Consider the following 25,885-nt stretch of genomic DNA (forward strand, 5'->3'; position numbering starts at 1 on the left):
ATCCATACTTATTATTGCACTTATTACATACATAGAACACTTAACTCTGATATTAACCCTCCCCTCAAACATCTCCTTGCCAACCTCAGCAGAACACATGGCCATAATACAAGGCACAGATCACTCTTTGATGTTCCTCGTGTCCATCTCACGCTATGCAAAAACTCAATGCACATAAAAGGCCCTAAAATCTGGAATTCATTACCTTTAAATATAAAAGAAACACTACCTGTTTATAAATTCAAGTCTCTTCTCAAAGTTCACTTACTCACTCAAAACCAAATAAATACTGAACAACTGAACCATATAAATTGTATATCCTAAATGTTACTCACAATTATATCACACAAATGTTAAACCTAACTTTGTTATTTTTTTTTAAATACACTACCTAACAGAATACTCCATTCTACTGAATGAACAGCAATGCATGCAACCATAGGACCTGTCTTTGTAATACTCATTTGTATTTTATAGTTATCTGTTTACAATAATGTCTTATCACTGATTTCATCATTGCTTAGTAATCTTAAGTTAATGTTAAGCCAGCCCGTAATGCTGTGCATATAAGTGGCTTTGGCATGCTGCTCTTACCTGTATTTTTTTGTACCTCTGTTTGTATGCTAAAATTTCTAAATAAATAAATAATAAATAAGTTCTTCGTTGTGGTACCAGGTCCTAATAACAGCAGCAGTTGGCTTCTCCACAGCTAAGCAGTCCTGTTTCACGATCCTCTGTTTGGTTATTTCCCAGAAATTCTCAATTAGGTTGAGGTCAGGAGAGTTTCCAGGCCAATTTAGAATGCTTAGCCCACTATCTTCAAAGAATGATAGCATGTTTCTGGAAGTGTGGCATGGAGCAAGATCCTGCTGGAAAAGGCCTTCTCAATCAGGAAAGTCTCTATCCACATTGGGAAGAGATTGAGTTGCCAGGATTGCCTTGTATTTGTCACTGTTCATTGTTCCCTCAACAATAACAAGCCATCCAGGGCCTTTAATAGTAAAACTATCCCAAAACATCTTAGGTGGGTGTTTTGGCACTTGCCGAATGTGTTCATTCAGAAGAGGTTCACCTTTGTTCCATCTCACTACCACTGATCTGTACCCATGTACTTCAGAATGCACCTCATCTAAAAAATGTAACTTTTCCCCTTTCATCTGTAGTCCATCCCTTATGATCAAGTGCCCATTGCAGTCATTTTTTCTTCATAACAGCAGTCAATAATTGTTTCTTTACTGGCTTTCTGTCAGTTCTGCCAACTTCAAGGAACCTTTATCGAACAGTTGGTTTTCTTGGGCTCCTTCACACTATTTCTTATAATACCAATATTCAGTGAATATGACGCACTCCTGATATCTGTCTTTAGGAAGGCACTGAATTTCTCAGTGGAAGACCACCAGTGATATCAAGTAACTCTTCCAGTGCAACTGGGAGGTATAGGGGTGTGCAAGGCAATGCAAATAACCTTGTTGGCATGAGGTGTTGTTCTGCATTTTCTTCCACATCTTCCTCGACACAGCACTCCACAATCATCAGCTCTCTTCAGAATCCGACCAACAGTTGAATTGCAAGGCTCAAATTTTTGCCAGTCTGTCTGATACTCAAATCACCATGTCTTCTAAGGGCTACAGTACTTGCATGCTTCCTAGGTGTAACATCCATTATGAATTGAAGGGGAGAATTTGATGAAACCACGTTCACTCACGGAGCACACTTGTACCACCTTACAGAACAGCAGCCGTTGTAGCACTGACAAGAGTCACAGGGTAACACCACAGCTGGATGGTTGCCAGAAGTTAGTAGCAAACTCTTCTGCAAAGAAAAGAATCCTAACTACAGTAATTAAGCCAGAGACAAAGACATATTATGAGATAATCACAAAGTTTACTCCTATCCAAATTAATTTGCACACTACTGTGTCCACCACCAGTGTGGTGGACGATTTTTGTGTCTGTGGTACCCCTGCGCCATGTGATCTTGAGGGCCGAGTTTGTTAGATTTTTTTGGCTATTAACCCTGAAGAGTGTGTGAATCATTTCCTAAACAGTTGAATGATGCCCTGTGAATACTAGGCTGTTGAGGAGAGGTGTGATGACATGGTTTTTTGGAGAGATTCTGGAAGAAGTTGCAAAAGTTGATTGATGAATTTAGAAGGGTATGTTTAAAGAAGGAAATTAAGAGTGAACATTAAAAAGAACAAGGAGATGAAAGTAACAAAATATTGAGGCAATGAAAGATATATTAGATCGGAGGAAGAGAATATGGAGCAAATAAATTTATTCAAATATGTGGGAGTGGACATGTTAGCAGATGAGTCCATAAAAAATGAGATTAACAATAGATTAGATGGTGGGGAAAAAAGGTGGGAGTGCATTGAGGCATTTGTGGAGACCAAGACCCTTCCCTTATATGTGGTGCCTGAAGGAGAAGTACCATAATGAAGTGGTATCAACTCTGTAAGCTTCATCATCTTACCTAACAGACACCTCTGTTAGGTAAGACACCATTTTAATGTTCATGGTATCAACTCTGTTTTATGGGTGTAAAACAGGGGCTTTAATCATTGCAGTGAGGGAGAGGTTCAAAATAGTAGAGATGTCATGTTTGAGGGCAATGTATGGAGTGAATATTATGCAAAGAATTCCAAGTGTGGAGTTTAGAAGATGGTGTGAGGCTACAAAAAGGTATAAGGGCTGAGGAGTTGTTGAGGTGATTTGTTTATGTTGAGAGGATGGAGCAGAATAGGATGACTAAGAGGGTATATATATATCTGGGGTGGACAGAAGGAGGGGTAGGGGTAGCTCCAGGAAGGTTTGCAGGGAAGAGGTAAAGGAGGTTTTCACTGCCAAGGGTTTGAACATCCAATATGATTGTGTCAGCATATTAGATGGAAGTGAATGGAGACAAGTGATTTTTATAACTTGACATGCTGCTTAGCTTGCATATATGTTTATACTGTGTGTGCACATGCATGTGTGTGTGTGTTATATTTATTTATTTATTTATTATATTTATTGAATTTGAATTTTATAGTGGCCTCACTTTGTATAGTGATGTCAGCTTTTATAATGACCTGAGCTTGTATAGGGACCTCACTTGTATAGTAACTGATGCATACAACATACCATATCTAGTTGTTATTGTTTGTGATTTTCCTTGACAGGTACTAAGTTGGATTCATCCAGAAAGTCAGGCAACCATCACACGTTGTGCTCAGCCTCTCGTTGGTGTTAGCGGGAAGAGAAGCCGTGATGATGAAGCTTACATACAACACATCATGGATGCGAATGCTCAGAGCCACAAGATTTTCATTATGGATGCTCGACCCAGGTACAGTGTACGTGGGGTAAAATTGTATATACGTATGTACATGTGGGAGCGTGCTTGTGTGCACGCTTGTACAGTGGACCCCCGGTTAACGATTTTAATCCGTGCAAGAGGGCTCATCGTTATGCGAAATAATCGTTATGCGAATTAATTTTCCCCATAAGAAATAATGGAAATAAAATTAATCCGTGCAAGACGCCCAAAAGTATGAAAAAAAAATTTTTTTACCACATGAAATGTTAATTTTAATACACACAAACTGAAAAAGGCATGCACAATTACATGACACTTACTTTTATTGAAGATCTGGTGATGATTGATGGGATGGGAGGAGGGGAGAGCATTATCTTCTTACTGTTTAGAAGGGGAATCCCCTTCCATTAGGACTTGAGGTAGCAAGTCCTTTTCTGGGGTTACTTCCCTTCTTCTTTTAATGCCACTAGGACCAGCTTGAGAGTCACTGGACCTCTGTCGCACAACAAATCTGTCCATAGAGCTCTGTACCTCCCGTTTCTTCAAGACTTTCCTAAAATGGGCCATAACATTGTCATTGAAATAGTCACAAGCACGGCTTGCAACAGCTGTGTCAGGGTGATTTTCATCTATAAAGGTTTGCAGTTCAAACCACTCTGCACACATTTCCTTAATCTTTGAAGTAGGCACAATGGATTCCACAACTGGCATAGGCTTCTCAGGGTTAGCCCCAAACCCTTCAAAATCTTTCTTAATTTCCATACTAATTCTCACCCTTTTTACCACAGGGTTGGCACTAGAAGCTTTCTTGGGGCCCATGGTCACTTATTTTCCAGAAACACCACCGAAAACACTGTAATAATACGAAATATTCCGAGTGTATGCTTGGATGTTACCGCGGAGGCTGGCTGGTAAACAATGGGACGGCCGGCACATGTGAGGGCACATTGGACGCGTCTCGGACGAAAATCGGTATGCGGGTTTTTAATCGGTATGCGGGGCAAAAATTTTGCGATAAAAGTAATCGTTATGCGGAAAAATCGCTATGCGATGCCATCGTTATGCGGGGGTCCACTGTACATGTACGTATATACATATACATACATATCCAGAGGTGGGAGAGAAACTGTACATATATGTGTACCAGATGCAGGCCTAGCTGAATTCTGGCTGGCTGGTGGGCAGGCTTCCTGCCTTACTTCTTGCCCTCCTGACCATGCACTTGCTCTTCCTTGCCTTACCTGCCCTGTCTGTGCTTCTTGTAGATAATCTTTTTGCCTCTGGCAATATAATTTTCAGTTGTACACAAGAGGCTTGTCTCTGTCACCACAATGAAAATGGACAGGTCCTGGGCAAAGCCTGGAACATACAAGCTTTTGATTAAGCGGAGTTGGATGATTTTATCAAGCATATGGCCAAACTAGACAAACATTTGATGTAACATATTGGGTCCTCTTCATGGCTATTTAAATCAGACATCCCATTAAACATACATGTTGAGCCTCTGTCCGGCCAGATTCTTTTTTGTCCATTATAACAGATACAGTAGGGCCCCACTTGTATGGCAGGTTAGGTTCCAGGCTACAGCTGTAAAGCGGAAATTGCCGTAAAGTGGAACACTTTTTTTTCCACTTATAAGTGCATATAAATACTAGATAACAAGTTTACACTAACATATATTAAGTTTGCAATAGAACTAGGCATCAAAAAACAATAAAAAAGTAAAATACACATATACTACATAGTACGTACACTCATTACTTACCTTAAAATATTTGTAGTCTTAATCTAGGGTGAGATGAGTAGTATTTATTGTAAGAAATCAAGTGTGGTATGTATGGTAGCCAGCCAAGCTACCACACTAGGCCAACCCACCTACACATAAATTTCTATGACATTTAAGCATCCCAGAACGATAAAATGCATATACAGTTCACTCATTACTTACCTTAAAATATTTGTAGTCTTAATGTAGGGTCATAGGTGAGTAAATGAGATAAAAACAAACAAATGAAAGAGAGAGAGAATGAGTACATGAGAGAGGACACTCGTGGAGTTATGTAAACAAACCAGGCAAACGCCAGTTTTGTAAACAAACCAGGTGTACCTATCTGGTTTGCGTACAAATTACATTGTGTACAAGTTGTTTACATTGATACAGTAGAATAAATAAAGAGGAATACTCCCATTCTCATGTAATACCATTTTTAGAAGAAATGACGCTCTGAGTGAAGGCATACAAAAGGAATAATTTTCTACAGTTATGCCCAGTAACACATTTTCTATTATGTTGGACTAGAGAAAACGTTATTGTTGTCGTCACTCTTAGAAGCTGTCTGGCTCCAACATCTCATATTTATGTTTATTTATTCTACTGTGGGGGTGTATTTATCATCTTGATATACACCTACCATCCGACTTACGACCTGCTCGACTTACGACCACTCGACTTACGACCGTGTTTTTTATGCCAAATTTCTGGGAAATAAACAACTATTTGTGTTGTACAGTAGGGCCCCGCTTTACGGCGTTTTGCTAATATGGTCATTTCAAATTATGACCAAAACTCGATATACGGCTCCCCCACCTGACTTTCTAATACGGTCACTGTGCCCCACCCGGTTTGTTTACATTCTCTGTGAGATCCGTAAGCACTCTCTCCATTATGTCTGGAAACTCCAAAATTTTAAGTGTTTTTAAAAGTTATTTCATATTTTATATATACTCTGATAATTATACTTATGTATACCTGTACTTAAATAAACTTACATACTGTGCTGGCATGCAGGTACACATTAAAATCAGTAAGTGTTCTTTTTCTCCAGACGTCATATTAGTAATAATAATAATCACAGAGTCTCATTTAAATGTCGTATATTACGTTAATATACACATTTTCATTTATCCATCTATGATATTTTTTCAAAATTATATAATAAACACGATGCATAACATATAAATATGATAAATACACCCCACAGTAGAATAAATAAACATAAATATGAGTATCGTAAGGGTTCTTAAATGGAGATATCGTAGGTTGAAGGTAGACACACTTGTTGGATGGTAACTATATTGTCAGACTGAGATGATGAGGGATGGAGCCCGCCGCCTTGCCTGTCTGCTGAATGGTCTGCCGCCGAGTGAGAGCGGGGCAGAGGTATGAGCCTACACATGTGCATCCCGTGACATCACACAAAGCCACAGGCCTACAAGGGATCTCGTATCTAAAGCACATGGATGATACTAATATGCTATGCTATATAGTACAGGGAATACAGGGATCAGCAACTATGCTGACAGCTCGGTCATGTTACGTATGTCGTCCCGACATACACTACTATACTATAGGCTGAACAGGCAGGCGGATCTGGGCTGATTCTATACAATAACAAATTCATATATAACTTAGAACTAATGGATGGTACAACATGATTTTGACGTAATGGGTGTTAACGTAATGAGTTTTAACGTAATGCATTACAAACTATAAGAACAAATCATTGTACAATATGGGTGGAATTGATCGATCGATCTGTATTCATGCACTCTACGGATTCTGAGGAAGAATATATATATATATACAAGGTGAAATTAACAGCAAAGCATCTGGTGCGCACTCAGACTATTACTGTCAAATTCTCAGAATACGGAGGGAACGTGAACACGAAAATTTCTGACAACTGATCAGCTAATAACAAAACACACAGTTGATAATTTTATTGATCTCGGACATCTAATTATACAGGCTGTTTACACTTAAACCCAATTCTGCGAGGGTAAGGTTTACGTATGCAGAATGGTTATCATCTCTGGGAGGATCGAATTCCTCTGCAATGGCTAACACATGCCTTGACTGAGGACAGTCTGAACGAGTATCTAGAAAAGATACAGCTATAATCACTAGTGACTGTGGAATTACTAATTCTTCTGCTAGGAGTACTCAACTCGACTATTCGATACAGTAATTCTTGGCTCATTACAAAGTCACTAATGGGTGCTTGTGGCTTCACAGTAAGAATAAGATCTTCCTGGAGCAGGAATCGAATCACACCAAACCACATGGGATCTGTTCTTTGGGCAGTTTTGACATCCTCGACAGTAAATGGAGGATCTGCAGTAACTACACTAACATGTCGCGATAAAGCATCTGCGACTACATTCGACTTGCCAGGTAAATGTTCAAAAGTGGGATTGAACTCTTGGATAGTCAAGGTCCATCTGGCTAACCTTCCAGTAGGCTGTTTGTTCTGGAATAAAGGTATCAGTTCTTTCTTACTGGAGGAATGAACAAACTCGGTGGAGTGGATGATTCCCCCCAGTTGAAAAAATTAACGCTATAACACGCAATATGAGCAAGGGAGAACGAATCTACTATCTCAAACTGCAAGCAAAGGGAAAGGAAATGAATACGGTCAACAATGCTGATATTCAATCTGAGTCGCACACAGTGACACGAGGTATCAACTATAAAGAAACTACACTTACAAACGTTAACAACGTGAAAGTTATTCGAGAAATAACTTCTTACAATGCACTGATTACTGTCAACTAGGATGGGATCACCATCTGAAACACAAGGAACAACAACAGACACTCTAGTGAGAACACTAGCTGTAACAGAGACGTCTTTCTGCAGACAGCATGTCACATCAACAAGAGATGGCATTACTAGTTTCAAGTAATCGTTTTCTGACAAGGCATCCCCTGTGGAGAAACTACTACTCGAACTAGCAGTCATTGCAGGGATAGGCTGTGCACTCAAGGCAGTCTGAGTGTCCCCGGACACTTGAGGCAACGGAACACTATCCTGCAAGTCTGAAGGTGTAGGTGGAACACAGATGGGAATGACAGAATTACTAGTGCCTGACCGCTCGGCTACGTTAATAAGTAATTCACGGATCTATAGGAACTTAATCTGAACTTCACATTTCGCAGCACTTTAACAAATCTCAGATACAAGCTGTGAGAACAAACACATTGCTCAAGGGCTAGATATTGTCTTTCAGTCAGTAAGGGAATATTGGTACTGTGGACTGATTCATATTGACTTTGACTGGCATGATACACTAAGTGAACGTTCAAAAGTGACTGGGACATCTCAGTGGACTTACTGAAGGACATAAAGACAAGAAAAATGGAGAGAACAAAAGAAAATGGTAACTGAGGAACACACAACACAGTGAACTTAAATGGGAAGAAAAAAAAAATTGCTTAACTATTCTGCATAAGTAATTAAAAATTGACAAGTTACACAGTAAGCAAAGAACTCACACAAGAAAAATATGCAACTGAAATGAACAACACTGAAAATGAAGAGAACTTGTACTTTACTCAAATCTAATTTGCTCAACTTTTACTTTAAATTGAATGAATGGCACAGTGAGTTGTCTTTGCTTTCAATGCAACAGGTAAATACACAATAAAATGATAAAATGGACTCAATAAAACTTGTGCAAAAATAAAACAGAGGCACAATTCACTGAAATAAAATAAAATGACACAGACAGAATAAAATATTATGCACAGAACGGAGCATATGAAACTGCACTGAAATAAACTGTTGCAATATTGCAAATTGCTAATCAAAAAGTATTGCACAACTGCATAAAATTTCTGCAAGAAATTTTTTTAAAAACAACACAATATTTGCACAAGAATTATTGCAAAATGAATCAGTGTGCAATAATAAAAAAAATTATTACACACTCAAGGAAAGAAATATATCAAGGAATGAACACTTTAACTCTTAACTGTAGCTTAAACAACACATAACAAGCAAAAGAACAATTTACTTTAAAAGAAGAACTTAAAAAATTGCACTAAGAGTGAATTTGTTCAATAAAACATGAAAAATAATAGGTGCTAAAAACACGCAACTAAAAAGGTTTGAACACTTACAGTGATGCAGAACACAACACATCAACAAACACAGTACTAGAATTTTCTTGCAAAGAAACTTGATGTGTGAAAAATTTTGTAAAAAATGATTTCTTGCTTGCACAAAATAATGACACTATTGTCTGTGGAAATAAGACAAATTAGACACTGGCTAAATGGAAAGAATATGAACACAAGAATGTTCAACACACAGGGAACAAAATAAAAATACACAAATGCTGGGAAGAAAAAAAAATAACAGACAACACTGAGTTGTGATGCAGAATATGAGGTGATAAATTACTGAAATACTTCACTGGAATACTGAGAACACAAGGTAATTCTGAAGTGTACACACAAAGTTCTATACTGCTCATATGTTGCACACACAACAAAGGAAAAACACTAAGTACTTACTTCAAGTGTATAAAAAGATACACAACACAACAGACATAAGATAATGCACGAAAATTAACACTGAATTAAGGAGATTAAAAGAAATTAATGCAATCAGTACATGATAAACACTGAGTCTGATCGAGAGTCACTGAATGTCACTAAGAAAAAAAATCACTGGAAACACAAAAGAAATGTCTCAACACTCGCAAATGTCTCTAAAAAAAATATTATCGCTGTAACAACTTGGTGAAAAATGAGGTTGATGGTGGAAGGTTTGAGGTGGAGGGTAGAGGAGACTGGTGGCTGACTACGATCACTGACTTCTCTCCACACTCGAAGAATTTGCGCTTAAATCGACGATAGACACACACAGGAGGCTTTATAAAGGTGGCGCGAACACACTCTAGCTCTTGACCCCCTATGTGGTCCTTAAAATATGGTGCTACAACCCTTAGCAGTGCACCAAAACACTGATGAAGTAGGTGAGTGGGTAATGGCTGACTGTAGTTGGGTTTGTGGGTTAACAGGGCTGAGACCGGCAATGGTGAGACACACGTGATCGTGAGTGGCTGGGCTTATGGGTTGAACGTCGTAAGCCTCACTGAGAACACCCACACTGCCGCGAAGATAATTCTAAGCCGGCTGGCTTAAAATAAACCCACGAAATACTACAACACCACAAGGATGAAAAAGAGCACTCAGAATGCTTGGAGCTTGAATCACAAGCGATGAAGACTACTCACGTGGCTTGCTCGAGTACTGGGGTAAGACACCTGGGTTAGTTACTAGCTGGCTTATCATAACCCTTCACACAGAATGGCTTGATAACTTCACACGATGAGCACAGCAGGGGTGGAAGCTGGCTTGGCAGGCAAAATAATTGGATGAAGTAGACTAGGCTGGACTGGGACTCCGTTGTTCTGACTCCCCCACCACAGACTGGAAACTGGCTTATTTTGCAAACTCGGGTCAACCCCTCGGGAGTGATGCAAATAAGCAGATAAACACTAATACAAGGAGACTGACCAGTGAATAATGTAGAAGCTGGTAGGAGCTTGGGCGAGTAGCTGGCTGGCGTTAACCACGATAGGCCTACTGGTGACACGAAATGGCCGTCTTGCTGGTCGAAAATTTATCTCCAGAAATCGCTGTAATCGTCAGAATTACAGGCCCTCCGATGCCACCATTTATCGTAAGGGTTCTTAAATGGAGATATCGTAGGTTGAAGGTAGACACACTTGTCGGATGGTAACTATATTGTCAGACTGAGATGATGAGGGATGGAGCCCGCCGCCTTGCCTGTCTGCTGAATGGTCTGCCGCCGAGTGAGAGCAGGGCAGAGGTATGAGCCTACACATGTGCATCGTGACGTCACACAAAGCCACAGGCCTACAAGGGATCTCGTATCTAAAGCACATGGATGATACTAATATGCTATGCTATATAGTACAGGGAATACAGGGATCAGCAACTATGCTGACATGAGATGTGGTAGCAGACGACTTCCACAAGTGACGCCATATTTGAAATAATAATAATAATACTCATCACCGAGTCTCATTAAATGTCGTATATTACGTTAATATACACATTTTCATTAATCCATCCATGATATTTTTTCAAAATTATATAATAAACATGATACATAACATATAAAGATGATAATACACCCCACAATAGAATAAATAAACATAAATATGAGATGTGGTAGCCAGATAACTTGTACAAGTGATGCCAAGAATAACATTTTCTCTAATCTAATATAAGAGAAAATGTGTTACTGGGGGTAACTAGAAAATTATTCCTTTCATATGTATGTAAGTTTATTCAGGTATACACAAATACAGTTACATAGATTATCATACATAGCAGCATATGTGTAGAGAACCTAGGATAACCCAAAAAAGTCAGACAAAGTGACTTATTTCCATTGCCTTCACTCAGAGTGTCATTTCTTCTCAAAATGATGTTACATGAGAATGGGAGTGTTCTTCTTTATTTATTCTACCGTATCAGTGTAGAGACAACCTGTACACAATGTAACTTGTACACAAACCAGACGTGTACACTTTGTTTGTTTACAAAACTTACCTTCGCCTGGTTTGTTTACATAACTCTGCGCCTGTCCTCTCTCATCCACTCATTCTTTCTCTCTCATTTATTCGTTTTATCTCATTTAGTTACTCCTGACCCTACATTAAGACTACAAATATTTTAAGGTAAGTAATTAGTGAACTGTATATACATTTTATTGCTCTGGGATGCTTAAATATCATAGAATATATGTGTGGGAGGGTTGGCCTGGTATGGTAGCCCGCCTGACTACCATACATACCACACTTGATTTTTTACAATAAATACTACTCATCTCACCTTAGATTAAGACTACAAATATTTTAAGGTAAGTAATGAGCAAACTGTATAAGCATTTTATCTCTCTGGGATGCTTAAATGTAATAGAATATTATGTGTAGGTGGGGTGGCCTGGTATGGTAGCCCGCCTGATTTCTTACAATAAATACTACTTGTCTCACCCTAGATTAAGACTATAAATATTTTAATGTAAGTAATGAGTGCACTATGTGTGTATTGTACTTTCTTTTTATTGTTTTTTGATGCCTAGTTCTATTGCTAACTTAATATATGTTAGTGTAAACTTGTTATCTAGTATTTGTATGCATTTATAAGTGGAAAAAAAGGGTGTTCCACTTTACGGCGATTTCCGCTTTTCGGAAGTAGCCTGGAACCTAACCTGCCGTATAAGTGGGGCCCTACTGTACACAGTGTTTATCCTAAACCTTACAGTGTAAAATACAGTACCAACAACATAAAAAGTAAAGTAAAACATGAAATACCAAAATAAAACAATAAAATAAAGTCACTACAAAAATGTTTTGTTGATATTCAGTAGTAAAGTTCGACTTACGACCATTTCGACTTACGACCGGTTTCTCGGAACCGAACTCGGTCGTAAGTCGGATGGTAGGTGTATTATGTATCATGTTTATTATATAATTTTGAAAAAAATATCATTGATAGATTAATGAAAATGTGTATATTAACGTAATATACAACATTTAATGAGTCTCAGTGATTATTAATACAGTGGATCCCCGCATACCGATTTTAATCCGTGCAAGAGGGGTCATTGGTATGCGAAATAATCGGTATGCGAATGAATTTTCCTCATAAGAAATAATGGAAATCAAATTAATCCGTGCAAGACACCCAAAAGTACGAAAAAAAAAAAATTTTACCACATGAAATGTTAATTTTAATACACACAAACTGAAAAAGGCATGCACACTTACATGACACTTACTTTTATTGAAGATCTGGTGATGATTGATGGGATGGGAGGAGGGGAGAGAGAGTGTTAGTGTTTAGAAGGGGAATCCCCTTCCATTAAGACTTGAGGTGTCGAGTCCTTTTCTGGGGTTACTTCCCTTCTTCTTTTAATGCCACTAGGACCAGCTTCAGAGTCACTGGACTTCTTTCGCACACCATATCTGTCCATAGTGGCCTGTACCTCTCGTTCCTTTATGACTTCCCTAAAGTGTTTCACAACATTGTCAGTGTACAGGTTGCCAACACGGCTTGCAATAGCTGTGTGAGGGTGATTTTCATCAAAAAAAGGTTTGCACTTCAAGCCACTTTGCACACATTTCCTTAATCTTTGTAGTAGGCAACTTCTTCAATTTCTCTCTCCCTTCCTCTGAACCAGTTTCCTCAGGTCTGGCCTCTTGCTGTTGAAGTTGATCTATCAGCTCATCAGTGGTTAGTTCTTCATTGTCCTCCTCCACCAACTCTTCCACATCCTCCCCACTAACCTCCAACCCCAAGGACTTTCCCAATGCCACAATGGATTCCTCAACTGGCATAATCCTCTCAGGGTTAGCCTCAAACCCTTCAAAATCCCTTTTGTCTACACATTCTGGCCACAGTTTCTTCCAAGCAGAGTTCAAGGTCTTCTTAGTCACTCCCTCCCAAGCCTTACCTATAAGGTTTACACAATTGAGGATATTAAAGTGCTCTCTCCAAAACTCTCTTAGAGTCAGTTGAGTTTCTGAGGTCACTACAAAGCACCTTTCAAACAGAGCTTTTGTGTACAGTTTTTTGAAGTTTGCAATAACCTGCTGGTCCATGGGCTGCAGGAGAGGAGTGGTATTAGGAGGCAAAAACTTGATGTTAATGAATTTCATGTCCCCATAAAGTCGCTCTGCCACGTCTGTAGGATGACCAGGGGCATTGTCTAACACCAGGAGGCACTTAAGTTCTAATTTCTTTTCAGTTAGGTAATCTTTCACATTGGGGGCAAATGCATGGTGTAACCAGTCATAGAAAAAGTCCCTAGTGACCCATGCCTTACTGTTTGCCCTTCACAGCACACACAAATTCTCCTTGAGGACATTCTTCTGCCTGAACGCTCTGGGAGTTTCAGAGTGATACACTAATAAAGGCTTAACTTTGCAATCACCAGTAGCATTGGAACACATCAACAAAGTAAGCCTGTCTTTCATAGGCTTATGTCCTGGGAGTGCCTTTTCCTCCTGAGTAATGTAGGTCCTGCTTGGCATTTTCTTCCAAAACAGGCCTGTTTCATCACAATTAAACACTTGTTCAGGTTTCAGTCCTTCAGTCTCTATGTACTACTTGAATTCATGCACATATTTTTCAGCCGCTTTGTGGTCCGAACTGGCAGCCTCACCATGCCTTATCACACTATGTATGCCACTATGCTTCTTAAATCTCTCAAACCAACCTTTGCTGGCCTTAAATTCACTCACATCAGCACTAGTTGCAGGCATTTTTTTAATTAAATCCTCATGCAACTTCCTAGCCTTTTCGCTTATGATTGCTTGAGAGACGCTATCTCCTGCTAGCTGTTTTTCATTTATCCACACCAATAAGAGTCTCTCAACATCTTCCATCACTTGCGATCTTTGTTTCGAAAACACAGTTAAACCTTTGGCAAGAACAGCTTCCTTGATTGCCTTTCTGGTGCCCACAATAGTAGCGATGGTTGATTGGGGTTTCTTGTACAACCTGACCAGGTCGGCGATACGCACTCCACTTTCATACTTATCAATGATCTCTTTCTTCATCTCTATTGGAATTCTCACCCTTATTGCTGTAGGGTTGGCACTAGAAGCTTTCTTGGGGCCCATGGTCACTTATTTTCCAGAAAAAGCACCGAAAACACTGTAATAATACGAAATATTCCGATTGTATGCTTGGATGTTACCGCGGAGGCTGGCTGGTAAACAATGCCACCGGCGGCACATGTGAGGCTGGCTGAGGGCGCACATTGGACGCGTCTCGGACGAAAATCGGTGAGCGGGTTTTTAAGCGGTATGCGAGGGAAAATTTTTGCGATTAAAGCAAGCGGTATGCGGATTAATCGTTATGTGATGCCAACGGTATGCGGGGGTCCACTGTATTATCATCATTACTAATATGGCATCACACATACAAGTCATCTGGCTACCACATCTCATATTTATGTTTATTTATTCTACTGTGGGTGTATTTATCATCTTTATATGTTATGTATCGTGTTTATTATATAATTTTGAAAAAAATATCAAAGATGGATTAATGAAAATGTGTAATATACGACATTTAATGAGACTCGCTGATTATTATTGAGTATTATTACTATCATTACTAATATGGCTCTTGAGACACAAGACACTCTTACTGATTTTAATGTGTACCTGCATGCCAGCACAGTGTGTAAGTTTAATTAGGTACAGGTATACATAAGTATAATTATCAGAGTATATATAAAATATGAAATAACTTTTAGCCCTTCGAGGGTCGCCAGGCCCTCTCAGGGACTTGTTCCCAGGGTTGCCAAAATTTCAGAAAAAAAAAAAAATCTTATGAAAAGATAGAGAATCTTTTCCTGATCATAATGACACCAAAAGTATGAAATTTGATGGAAAACTTATGGAATTATGCTCTCGCGAAGTTAGCGGTCTCGACGATGTTTATGCATCGGCGATTTTGCCCACTTTGAGCCCTATTTTCGGCCAATTCCACTGTACTAATCGACAAAAATCATAACTATTTTGCTAGAACTCCGTTTTTTCTATCGAATGAGTACAAGAAACCACCCATTTACCGATTTCAACTATCCAGTAAAGTGGTCAGAATTTAGCAATTTTGCCAATTTCACACAAATTTCAAAAGATGCCAATTTCCAAATAGGGTCCAGAATAAACAAGAAAGACATTCCTGGCACTAAAATAACATTTCCTCTGTTCATTAGTCACATCCCCAGGTCCCTCTTACATTTCTTTTCCTTTCCACTTTGATTTTTTTATTCTCACAAAAATAATAAGATTTACTGTTATGCAGACTACTGCATTAGTGTAGAAATGGTATAAATAATATCGGCGCACTTGTGAAAGAATATTAGACTCACCAGTTGACGTGTATTGGACGCTTAGCATGATTTGTTTACTTTTGAACTTTGGTGAAAATCGAACATTTCTGCTACTTTGAGCTCAATTTCAAGGTACTTTTCATTGTAAAACCAGTCAAAATCATCTCAATTTCTGTAATATGTCTTCTATTCTATACAATGAGACTAGGAAAACTAGAATACAACAATAAATACCATACGAAAATACAGTGCAAAGTCGCTGTTTTAACCCTTTGAGGGTTTCGGCCGTACTAGTATGGCTTACGACCCAGGGTTTTTGACATACTAGTACGCCTAAATTCTAGCGCCCTCAAATCTATTGGGAGAAAGCTGGTAGGTATACATATGAAAGAATGGGTCTATGTGGGCAGTGTGCACAGTATAAAAAAAATCCTGCAGCACACAGTACATAATGAGAAAAAAAATCTTTGACCGTGTTTTTGGAATAAAACAGCGACTTTGCACTGTATTTTCCCATGGTATTTATTATTGTATTCTAGTTTTCTTGGTCTCATTTTATAGACTGGAAGACATATTACAGAAATTGAGATGCTTTTGACTGGTTTTACAATGAAAAGTACCTTGAAATTGAGCTCAAAGTAGCAGAAATGTTTGATTTTTACCAAAGTTCAAAAGTAAACAAATCATGCCAAGCGTCCAATACACGTCAACTGGTGAGTCTAATATTCTTTCACAAGTGCGCTGATATTATTTATACCATTTCTACACTAATGCAGTAGTCTGCATAACAGTAAATCTTCTATTTTTTGTAAGAATAAAAATTGAAAGTGGAAAGCCAAAGAAATACAAGAGGGGCCTGGGGATGTGACTAACGAACAGAGGAAATGTTATTTTAGTACCAGGAATGTCTTTCTTGTTTATTCTGGACCCTGTTTGGAAATTGGCATCTTTTGAAATTTGTGTAAAATTGGCAAAATTGCTAAATTCTGACCACTGTATTGGATAGTTGGAATAAGCAAATGGGTGGTTTCTTGTACTCATTCAACAGAAAAAATGGAGTTCTAGAGAAATAGTTATGATTTTTGTCGACTAGTACACAGGAATTGGCCGAAAATAGGGCTCAAAGTGGGCAAAATCGCCGATGCACAAACCTCGTCGAGACCGCTAACTTCGCGAGAGCATAATTCCGTAAGTTTTCCATCAAATTTCATACTTTTGGTGTCATTATGATTGGGAAAAGATTCTCTATCTTTTCATAAGAAAAAATAATTTTTTTTTTTTGAAATTTGGCCGACCCTGAGAACAAGTCTGAGAGGGCCTGTCGACCCTCAAAGGGTTAAACCAAAAACACGGTCAAAGTTTTTTTTTTCCCATTACGCACTGTGTGCTGCAGGATTTTTTTTTATACTGTGCATACTGACCACATAGACCCATTCTTTCGTCTGTAGGCCTACCAGCTTTCTCTTGCTAGATTTGAGGGCTCTAGAATTTATGCGTACTAGTACGTCAAAAACCCTGGCGCTTAAGCCGTTCTAGTATGGCCGAAACCCCGAAAGGGTTAAAAGCACTTGAAATTTTGGAGTTTCCAGACATAATGGAAAGATGTAGTGCTTACGGAGAATGTAAACAAACCGAGTGGGGCACGGTGACCGTATTAGAAAGTCAGGTGGGGGGAGCCATATAGAGAGTTTTGGTCATAATTTGAAATGACCATATTAGCAGAACACCATAAAGCGGGGCTCTACTATATCAGTTTTATGGGGGTCCATTTTATCGAACATTTTTTGTATTTCCATTCTCTCTACTATTAAAATTTTTAGAACACTTAGCAGTGGTTACATAAGAAACCCCTGCCTTCCTTTACTGCCAACAAATGTTGGTGACTAGGACAACAAGTGTTAGTGACTGGAACAACAAGCCAACAAGTGTTAGTGACTGGCATAATAAGTCAGCAAGTGTTGGTGACTAGAACAACAAACCAGCAAGTGTTGGTGACTAGAACAACAAGTGATGGTGATTGGAGCAACAAGCCAACATGTGTTGGTGACATGTACATTCCAGTGATGTTGAGAAAGAAGAAGAGATGGAGGTTGGAGGCAGTGGAGATGTCGTGTCTAAGGGCAATGTGTGGTGTAAATATTATGCAGAGAATTCGTAGTGTGGAAATTAGGAAGAGGTGTGGAGTTACTAAAAGTATTAGAGGGCTGAAGAGGGGTTGTTGATGTGGTTTGGTCATTTAGAGAGAATGAAACATAGTAGAATGACTTGGAGAGCGTATAAATCTGTAGGGGAAGGAAGGTAGGGTAGGGTTCGTCCTCAAAACGGGGGTAAAGGACTTTTGTGGGGGGAGGCGCTTGGACTTCGAGCAAGTGTGCATGAGTGTGTTAGATAGGAGATAAAGATAAAGATTTTATTTCTTTGAAAAGGTTAAAATGTGTAATTACAATTTTGGTTTGCCGAGTACAAAGAAAGCCACTATCATGCCGGGGCATTTCAGGCAGACTAATCCTAGTACATAATAGCTAGTACTTAAATCTAGACAAGATAAGTGTGGTTAACTTGTATTAAAATCTTTATTTAATCTTAATACTAATGTGAAGTAGTCAAGGTGGAGGTTTATAAGAATAATAATGTATGTTTTGTCTATGTTGAGAGTGGGTTTGTTGGTCATCATCCAAGCATATATTTTTAGCAGTTCATTGTTTACAGTGTCTCTAAGTATAGCTGGGTTTGAGTGGGAGTAGACATAATTCAGACTATGGAACAATGCTCTTCTCCAGACTGAAGGACTGACCACCTCGAAACTTCAAGTTTGATGGACTGATTACATCGTCTTCAAGATTCTTCTGCTTCTATCAACTTTTCTGTACTCGACTGAAGAAGCCTACTGTGTAGGCGAAACGTTTCGAAATAATGATACCTAACTGTTGCATATGTGTCTTACCTAACAACCTGTCAGTATTTTATACCATTTTAATGTTCAGCTACAGGCTGGATAGTGGAGTTGATTCCATTTGCATATACGTACATACTGGTGTCTATTGTTAAGATAAGATTTTAGGTAATCGAGGGAATGTCCTCTGATGCCGTAATGATTTAGTTTTAGGTGCAAGAGATTGTGGTCCAATGTATCAAATGCTTTCTGTAGGTCAATGAAGAGCCCCAGAGGATATTCATTTTGATCAAGGGCTGTATATATTAGTTCAAGAATTTGTATAATAGCATCATTCGTACTTTTTTTGGTCTAAACCCAAACTGGCAGGGTTTAAGTATGTTGTTGGATATAAGGTAGGAGTAAAGTCATATTATTTTTTCAAATACAGTGGACCCCCGCATAACGATCACCTCCGAATGCGACCAATTATGTAAGTGTATTTATGTAAGTGCGTTTGTACATGTATGTTTGGGGGTCTGAAATGGACTAATCTACTTCACAATATTCCTTATGGGAACAAATTCGGTCAGTACTGGCACCTGAACATACTTCTGGAGTGAAAAAATATCGTTAACCGGGGGTCCACTGTATTTTAAAAAGTAAGGGCAAGTTTGATATAGGTCTATAGTTGTTCAAATCATTTGGATCACCTCCTTTGAGGATAGGGGTAATCCTTGCTGTCTTGAGTATGGATGGGAAGGTTGAGGGCTCAACAGATTCGTTAAACAGTGTTGCAATAATGGGTGACAGCACAGGAGCACCTTGTTTATATATGAGTAGTGGCAAGTTATTTAGATCTCCTGCTTTGTTTTTTAAGGATTTAATGATGAGTGAGACTTCAGTAGAATTAGTTGGAGCTAGATATAGAGTATTTGGGTAGTTGCCAGTGAGGTGGTCTTTCAGCTGGGCATTTGAGCTAGGAATTTTGCTTGCTCGCTTCGATCATACAGTAGAGAAGAAGACGTTAAATTTGTTGGCCGTGTCTATAGGCTGTATGTGAGCTTCATCTGGTTTAGTTAAGTTTATCTCTCTGTTTCTAGAGAGTTTCTAGTGCCAAAATTTTGGAGGGTTTGCCATGCCCTTTTCATATCACCTTTTATTTCAATAAATCTATTTTTGGAATGCATTTGCTTTGATTTTTGTATTAGTTTTGTGAGTATTGAAGTGTATCTTTAGTAATCAGGTCTAATCTGAACAGTTTTTCAAGTTGGTGCTCTTTATCAATGGGTTTGAGGATACTATTTGTTACCCATGGGCTGTGTAGTCTCTTTGCTGTGATCTGCTTCATTTTGATTGGAGAGTGCATGTTATATAGAGGTTTTGTGTTTTATGTAAAAACAGTTTTGACATCTTTGTCAATATTATTGCTGTCAGCTAGTGCTCTCTGCCAATCAATGTCACCTAGTGCTAATATTAAATTATTTACCAATGGCTCATCATGAAGGTGAAATGAGATCTTTCTCGAGTCTTGAGGTAGTTCACATAAGTTGGTTATGAGAGAGGTGGGGAAGTGGTTTATAGTGTTGTCTGTGATTATACCTGCTTGTAGTGGAAATATTATATTGGTCCAAATATGGTCAAGTAATGAGGCACTTGTCTCAGAAATTCTTGTTGACTTAGTTATAGAAGGTAGCAGCAAGCATTTGTTCATATTGTTTGTGAAATAAGCTACTGGAGGATAAGTGGCTTGAATGAGGTTTATGTTGAAGTTTCCTGTAAGTATCAGGTGGTGTTTATTCAACTTGGAGTCAGTTATCATGTTTCTAAGGTTACCACTCTAAGTATTTGTGTGGTAATCTGTAGACTGCTCCAACTGTTATAGATTTTTGTTATTTTTTTTTATGTGAATTTAAGTATTATATATTCACCATTGTCATTCCATGTGCAAGTAAATTTCATACGTTCCAGTTCATCAGAGTAGTAGATGGCAGTGCCTCCTCTTAGTGGGTCAAGCCTGCAGTTATGTATGGCTGTGTAACCAGGTATGGTAAATGTGTGTGTCAAATCTTGTTTGAGCCAGGTTTCAATAAGAATAATGAAAGTTATAGGAGCATTTAGAGACATCAATAATGCAAGGAGGTCATCACAGTGTTTGCTCAATGATCTAACATTATAGTTGAAAACTGTAATGTTCTTGCTGGCATTGAGTAGAGTTTTAGCCTGACAGCAGTGTAGTAATGGCATTTACTGTTAGGATTATTTGTGCAGTTCAATAAGAGGTTGATATCAGGATCGATATTTGTATTCATATGAGTAAAGGAGGATGTAAGTAAGTATCTACAGAAGGGACATAGAGAAATAAGCTGTTGCAGTTATCAGAAAATAAAAAACATTTACTGGAATGGAGACGAATGGTTTTTGGGATCTGACAAGCCGTTGGAGTGTGAGTAGGGTAATATTTTGTGAAGGGATTCAGGGAAATCGGTTAGCCGGACTTGAGGCCAGAAAATGGGAAGTACAATGCCTGCACTTTAAAGGAGGGGTTTGGGATATTGGTAGTTTGGAGGGACATCTAAACTATTGTATCTGAGTGCCTCTGCAAAGGCAATGATTATATATGAGTGATGGTGAAAGTGCTAAATGATGATGAAAGTTTTTTCTTTCTTTTTGGGTCACCCTGCCTCGAAGAGAAATGGCTGATGTGTTAAAAAAAAAAATCTTTATTTCTACAAGAACATGTACTAGGTATACAGGCCTAGCTGACATTAATGACATACTACTATATAGAAAGCCCCTTCTTATGCAGAGCATTTCGGGCAAATTAGGTCAGTTTTATCCCAGGATGTGACCCACACCAGTCGACTAACACCCTGGTATCCATTTTTACTGATGGGTGAACAGGTACAACAGGTGTAAGGAAACACACCCAATGTTTCCACTCTTGCCGGGATTCGAACCACAGACTCTCAGCATGTGAAGCAAGAGCTTTGCCTACTAGGCCACGGGCCACCATGTCATATGCAGTGAAGGTAGGAAAGTAGGATGCTGTGTCATAGGTGGCCTTGTGAACAAGATGTCATCTAAAGTAAATTCTTTCTCTTCATTAAAATCCTTCATACTCATTGTTGGATTTGATGAAAATCTTATTTTCCTCAGTGTGAACGCTGTTGCCAACAAGGCTAAGGGTGGTGGATACGAAAGTGAAGATGCATATCAAAATGCTGAAGTCCAGTTCCTCGACATCCACAATATCCATGTGATGAGAGAGAGTCTTCGTAAACTTCAAGGTAAGCCATTTTGTTGCTCTTTTCAAAAAATCAAATTTTTGTGAGATAATAATAATGAAAGATGTCTCATATTTCACTGTTTTGTATTTTATGTTTTCATTGTCTGAATATTTTTTTGCATTCATTTAGTGGGTATGCTATAAAACCTTTGCTGTGTATAAAAGAACTTATTTTAGAAAACATTGGAATGTTGAACGAGATACCAAAGAACTTGTCACTGTTGTATTTTGAAATACAGACAAATCACTGATTTAACCCTTTCAGTTTCGGTCTTGTTGTATCATGGGTTTGAAGCTAGTGTCAGTCCTGTAGTACAATGGCATAAGTTCAGCTCACTCACATAAGTGCTGAGCTGTAAATTTGCACCTAGATATGAGAGATTGGATCTATGTGGTAAGTGTGCACCATACAAAAAAAAAATCCTGCAGCATGCAGTGCATAATGACGAAAAACTGCAAACGTGTTTTTGGTGTAAAACAGCAACTTTGTGGTGTATTTTTGTATGGTTTTTATGGTTGTATTCTCGGTTTCTTGGTCTCATTTAATAGAATTGAAGATATGTTACAGAAATAGAGATGACTTTGATTGGTTTCAGGACTGAAAGTAACTTGAAATTGAGCTCAAAATAGCAGAAATGTTCAAGTTTTACTACTATTCCAGAGTACACAAATGGTGTCACTTGTCCAATATGCGTCCAGCTAACCAATCTGATATGCGTTCATGAATTTGTTGACATTATGTATACAGTTTTTATGGTAATGCAGTAGTCTGCATAAACAGTAAATCTTCTATTTTTTTGTGTGAATAAAAATTTAAAATGGAAAGCAAGCGTAATGTAAGAGGGGCCTGGAGACATGACTGACGAACAGAGAAAATTTTATTTTAGTGCCAGGAATGTCTGCATTGTTTATTCTGGACCCTATTTTGAAATTGGCATTTCTTGAAATTTGTGTGAAAGTGGCCAAATTACCAATTTCTGATCACTTTATTGGGTAGTCGAAATAGTAAATGGGCAGTTTCTTGTACTCAGTCAATAGAATAGAAGAAATGCTAGCGAAATAGCTCTGAGTTTGGTCGACTGGAGCAATGAAATTGGCCAAAGTGGGCAAAATTGCTGATGCATAAATATTGCCAAGACCGCTTACTTTGTGAGAGCATAATTCCTTAAGTTTTCCATCAAATTTCACACCTTTGATTTCATTACCTTCGGAAAAAGATTATCATTTCCTAAGATAAAATAATTTCTTTTTTTTTTTTTAAGTTCTTCGACCCTGAGGGCAAGTTTGAGAGCGAGGATCTCGACCCTGAAAGGGTTAATGTCCTGATGTGGCAGTGTTAGATAAAAGATTTGATTCTAAGCAACCAGTATTAAATGAATATGTATTATACTATTTCTGAGGATTTTGATTTCCAGAGGTTTGTTACCCACACATTGACAATGCTCACTGGCTAAGCAACCTTGAAGCCACACATTGGTTGGACCACATTCGTTGTGTGTTGAGCGGAGCACTACGTATTGCTGACAAAGTAGAGAGTCACAAGACCAGTGTAGTTGTACATTGCTCTGATGGTTGGGATCGTACTGCACAGGTCAGTTGAAGTCCTCACACTGAATAATTTTTGTATTAAAATGTTGAATCTGACTTTTTTGTAGCTTCTGAATATTTTGAAATGTAAAAAATTTTACTTGCTGCTATGCATTACAATGTATATATGGTTACATGAATTATATACATATACTGTAGTATATGTATTTTCTTAACAAATAGGTAATGATTCCTTTTGGATTTCCTATAACCAATTTATGGACTTCTCTAAATTAGCTTACAGCTCTAGCTATGCTAATGCTGGATGGTTACTACCGTACGATAACTGGTGTTGCAGTTCTAATAGAAAAAGAATGGCTTAGTTATGGTCATAAGTTTGCTCAAGTAAGTACACTATACTGTATAGGAAAAATAGTTGTTTTCTTAGAATAATTTAGTTTCAGAATATGAAAGTGGTTTTGAGTTAAACTCATGATTCACTTTTGATATTGACTGTTTAATTATTAAGCTTAGATAATTTTTATTTGTGTCCTCTTTTTGTTGATTCCAGATTGTAATTTGAAATTAGGTGATCACATTGCAAACAGTGTATGTTCCATAGCTACATGATAGTATGTTAAGGTCAGTGTTCTGTAAGTTCACTGGAAAGGTACCTTGTTATTTTTGATGCTTCTTCTTGAGTACTACACACACAAAAACATTCAGGCTTAATTCGGAGAACTGGAGAACAGATCCAATTCCCTAAATCAAGAGCCCCTCACCAACATCAAGGAACCTTCCTTGAGGGGTCCATTAATAACAATGGAAAACAAATAAACAAACATTGACTGTTTCACATAGTATAATAATATTTGAGAGTTACATAAGATTTCACCCACCTATAGCTTTAACAACCACATAAGCTTTAAGAACTACAAGATTTTCATTTTTCTGAAAGGCAGTTTACTCACATGTATACTCAAGACCCCACACTGAGACAGAAGTGAAACAACATGAAAGGAAGGATGCTCTGAATTACATTAATAATAATCAATTTATTTTGATATGATACATGGTTGTACAAAGGAATATAATAGTTGAGTGTACATGCCAAAAGCCCCTTTGTATGTAGAGCATTCAGGCAAACTTAAAATTAACTTAAGATTAATAAGGCTATAACAGATTAAATGGTCATTAGATGAGTTATAGTGAGTACAAGAGAATTGAGTATTAATAGGTAATGCTATATGGCTTTAATAAGTCTAGTAGAGAAGTTTAGTAGAGAATAATTACAGTTTTGAATTATTTTATAAAAATTACAGTATTACAATAGAACAATTCAAACAATTTACAATATGAAATATTACAATTTAGTAATCAAAACAATGAAATTATAACATCCTAATTTTGAAATAATGAGTATATGGTTGAGCAATTTTCAGCACAATATTCAGTATTGAAGTTGAGACATCATTAGTACTTTCTTGTGTAGCTTTTGTGTAACTGGCAGGTATTAAGTACAGTTTGTCTGGTTAATTTTGGGCGATGAAATTTCTAAGTAGGGCCTTAAGTAGATTTGCAGGCAGGGGTCCTTTAGCGTGTTCTGGTAATGAATTCCAGATCTTCGGACCCTTTATGTGCATAACATTTTTGCACAGGGAGAGATGGACTTGAGGGATATTGAAGAGTGATTTATGTCTTGTATTATGGTTGTGTGTTCTGTTATAGTTATCAAGTAGGAATTTGAGAGGAGGGTTTACAAGTGTTTATGACATTTTGGTTATCTTGCATATATTTCTTGTTGCTTGTACTCTGCAGTGTCACGTGCTTATCCTAAGAAAAAATTTCATATCCCCCAAAAATATTGCAGATGGGGTTGTAAGACCTTGTCTGCTTATTTTAAAGTCCAGTCTTATCTAAGGTATATTACCAGCTCCTGGATGAGGCCCACAACAGTTGACTAACTCAAAGATGTAACCAGATTTACTCATATGTTTTGCTCCATCTGGGCAGTAAACCCTGGTCCATTAGGTTGTGAGATGTAAGTTAAAGTCAAATATCATAGGAGTTAATGACTGGTGTAACTTTAGATCTTTACTTAAATTATGGGCAATCTGAATTTGTATTTCCTAGGAATATGTATGGAAATATAAACACTTAAGCAGTATAATGAGATCCTTTATTGACAACTTTTTGCCCACAAAGGGGACTTTATCAAGTCACAGAC

At 38.1% G+C, this 25,885-nt stretch overlaps 1 protein-coding gene across 6 annotated transcripts in view; it reads left to right on the top strand.

Moving 5' to 3' along the window:
• mtm (phosphatidylinositol-3-phosphate phosphatase) overlaps positions 1-25,885 on the top strand; it is a 109,181-nt gene that overhangs the window by 62,391 nt on the left and 20,905 nt on the right. For 5 of the 6 annotated variants that reach the window (XM_070096720.1, XM_070096724.1, XM_053791782.2 and 2 more), the window contains 4 exons: positions 3,164-3,330; positions 22,002-22,132; positions 23,547-23,722; positions 23,956-24,063. In XM_070096720.1, coding sequence (XP_069952821.1) covers positions 3,164-3,330; positions 22,002-22,132; positions 23,547-23,722; positions 23,956-24,063 — 582 coding nt within the window. The remainder of the gene's footprint in view (positions 1-3,163; positions 3,331-22,001; positions 22,133-23,546; positions 23,723-23,955; positions 24,064-25,885) is intronic. The other variant, XM_070096722.1, reaches the window with a different exon arrangement.

Source organism: Cherax quadricarinatus, chromosome 54, assembly GCF_038502225.1.
Source record: "Cherax quadricarinatus isolate ZL_2023a chromosome 54, ASM3850222v1, whole genome shotgun sequence".
In the NCBI taxonomy this organism is placed as follows: domain Eukaryota; kingdom Metazoa; phylum Arthropoda; class Malacostraca; order Decapoda; family Parastacidae; genus Cherax; species Cherax quadricarinatus.